This window comes from Sinocyclocheilus grahami, unplaced genomic scaffold (genome assembly GCF_001515645.1).
Source record: "Sinocyclocheilus grahami isolate Dianchi unplaced genomic scaffold, SAMN03320097.WGS_v1.1 scaffold25561.1, whole genome shotgun sequence".
Classification (NCBI taxonomy): domain Eukaryota; kingdom Metazoa; phylum Chordata; class Actinopteri; order Cypriniformes; family Cyprinidae; genus Sinocyclocheilus; species Sinocyclocheilus grahami.
The window spans coordinates 1-2,204 of NW_015519844.1; the positions used below are offsets into that span (position 1 = coordinate 1).

At 35.5% G+C, this 2,204-nt stretch overlaps 1 protein-coding gene across 1 annotated transcript; it reads right to left on the reverse strand.

The window, feature by feature from the left end:
- Nucleotides 1–6: 6 nt before the first annotated feature.
- On the reverse strand, nt 7–1,972 carry LOC107580143 (THO complex subunit 6 homolog). Its single transcript, XM_016265882.1, has 7 exons — nt 1,838–1,972; nt 1,522–1,613; nt 1,082–1,146; nt 845–948; nt 675–712; nt 518–566; nt 7–320 (listed from the first exon to the last, which is right to left on the reverse strand). Exons 1-7 carry the CDS (start codon nt 1,850–1,852, stop codon nt 240–242), a joined length of 444 nt encoding a protein of 147 aa, XP_016121368.1. The 5' UTR covers nt 1,853–1,972; the 3' UTR covers nt 7–239.
- Nucleotides 1,973–2,204: the final 232 nt, after the last annotated feature.

The following is a 2,204-nucleotide window of genomic DNA, read 5'->3' on the forward strand; positions in this document are numbered from 1 at the left end:
TTTTTTTGTAATGTCTGCTTGTGAATTCAGTATAGGGTGTTACAAAACAGTCTGCAGTAACTATCTCTATATTTGGAAAATGTCAATTCATTTAAACAGTTTTGTTAGATATTTATTTTATTATATTTCCTTAGGAACACGTTTTTTTAAGCTATTATTTAAGCAGAAGTGCAAGAGGGGAAATCATACCGTGTTGGCGGGCCTTCAAAATATTGTCCCTGGAGATACAAAGATGTAGTCTAACTGACCTTAAAGATGCCAGTCTCCATGTCCATGATGTGAATATTATTGTCACCTCCTCCAACTATCAAGCTGTTGTCCTGAATTTTTTGTAAAAACGAGCAATAAATTGATAAACTTTAAGATACCTAGACATACACAAATATATAATTTAATTAATTCATTAATTAATAATCTCATTTAAATAGAACCATTTATTACAGCTAACTACAAAATATGGTTCCTTAATGAAAAGCATGTATTAGAAATAACCAACACAAATAGGTGAAGTACAAACCTTTGGGTTAATGATCATTGCATTGATCTCTGGTATTTCAAGACTAGTCCTGTATGGAATGAGAGATTGCACAAACATTTGAAATCACATTCAGGCAGGTCCCACAATAATGAAAGTCATAAAACCAAATGAACTATCACTATCTTGAGTCTCTCACTCATAACTGGGTTTCCTTGTCCATGCAGCTTTGGTGCTCTGTGGAGACAAAAATATACAATTTTTTTTTTTACCGTATCCATATGTACAAAGCACAACTATGAAAAGGAATATACATTTTCCCCAACACCAAAAAAATACTCAAACATTTACTGAACAACTGACTCTTACTTTTTTGATGAGCTCTGCCCAACTCCAGGCACTGATCTCTCCATTCCCAGCACTCAGGAGATGAGTGTCCGTGGAGAGAAGAGAGAACACAGGACCATCATGAGCTGAAACAATTAAAAAGCCCTTTCACTTGTCATTGTTGCAATACTGGATACACGTAATGTTTGGGAGTTGGATAGTCTAGGACACATGTTGTAAAGGTAAAATTATCTTTGAAAAATTAAATCTCAGTCTAACCAGTGAAGTTAAGGATGGGCTTCTGGCTCGCCTGTGATGCATCTGGACTCAGTGCAGCTGAAAGACTGTAAGAACAAGAACACTTAAACATCAACACGCAATATATATATATATTTTTTACATTTTTTATTTATTGGTTTATTTAATAGGGACCATGCATATTCATGAACATTGTTGTATAAATATACACCATGTAAATATGCCAGAATTAGTAACAATAACTACTTTTCATCTGCAGTCCAATATATATATAGAGAGAGAGAGAGAGAGAGAGAGAGAGAGAGAGAGAGAGAGATAGAGAGATAGATAGAGAGAAAGAGAGAAAGAGAGAGAGAGAGAGAGAAGATGCTTACACACGTACATCAACAAACAATAGGAGACCAGCTGGCTAACAACGCCACCTAAACTGCCATAACTGCATGATTAAACTGATCACTAACCTGAACACCGCGATCTCTCCATAGTTATTACCCGCTGCAAGGAAACGCCCGCAGGGAGAGAAACTCTGAGAGAACACGGACATATGCAGGAGCTGGAGAGATAAACATGTGTCAGGAACACGATTGCCAATAATTTATACATTTCTATGTGCATAAATATAATTGTTGGCATATAAAAATGTATATGAACCATTTGTTAAAACTGCTTAGAGTCAATGATTACACTGCAGGCTGAACCATGTTTCCCATGGTTTTCAATGATTTAAAACTTTGTGCTTGCTAATAACTTGAATAAGATTCTGATCGTATTATTTACCTCAACTGGACCCATGTTCCTGGAGTTTATTAAGCTGTTAATTTAACTTGACAAATCCTCGGTCGATTTCCATACAAAGCGCCGCTCCTTAAAACAGCGTCGCGTAAATATGACGCATCATTCAACCTGCCTCCACAGACCAGCCCGCTACAACAGTGACCGTGGTACCGTTAACTGGGTTCCGCCACTTTATCTTAGTCATTTGAGGTGTTGCGACTGTAAAACTATACATGAATATGGCAAAAAATATAATAATCTTTCGAAATATTTTTTTTATGAAAGTAGGTTTTAAATATATAGCTTTAATTTAAGCTAAAGTAATTTTTCACTGTTAAAATATTTCTTCGATCTGTTTAAAATAACATCT

What these genes read in the sequence shown, in the direction of transcription:
- LOC107580143 (XM_016265882.1), bottom strand. An exon ending in GCCCATCCTTAACTTCACTG is followed by an intron (nt 949 to 1,081) that starts GTTAGACTGAGA and finishes TAATTGTTTCAG; the next exon opens with CTCATGATGGTCCTGTGTTC. An exon ending in ACAAGGAAACCCAGTTATGA is followed by an intron (nt 567 to 674) that starts GTGAGAGACTCA and finishes CATTCCATACAG; the next exon opens with GACTAGTCTTGAAATACCAG.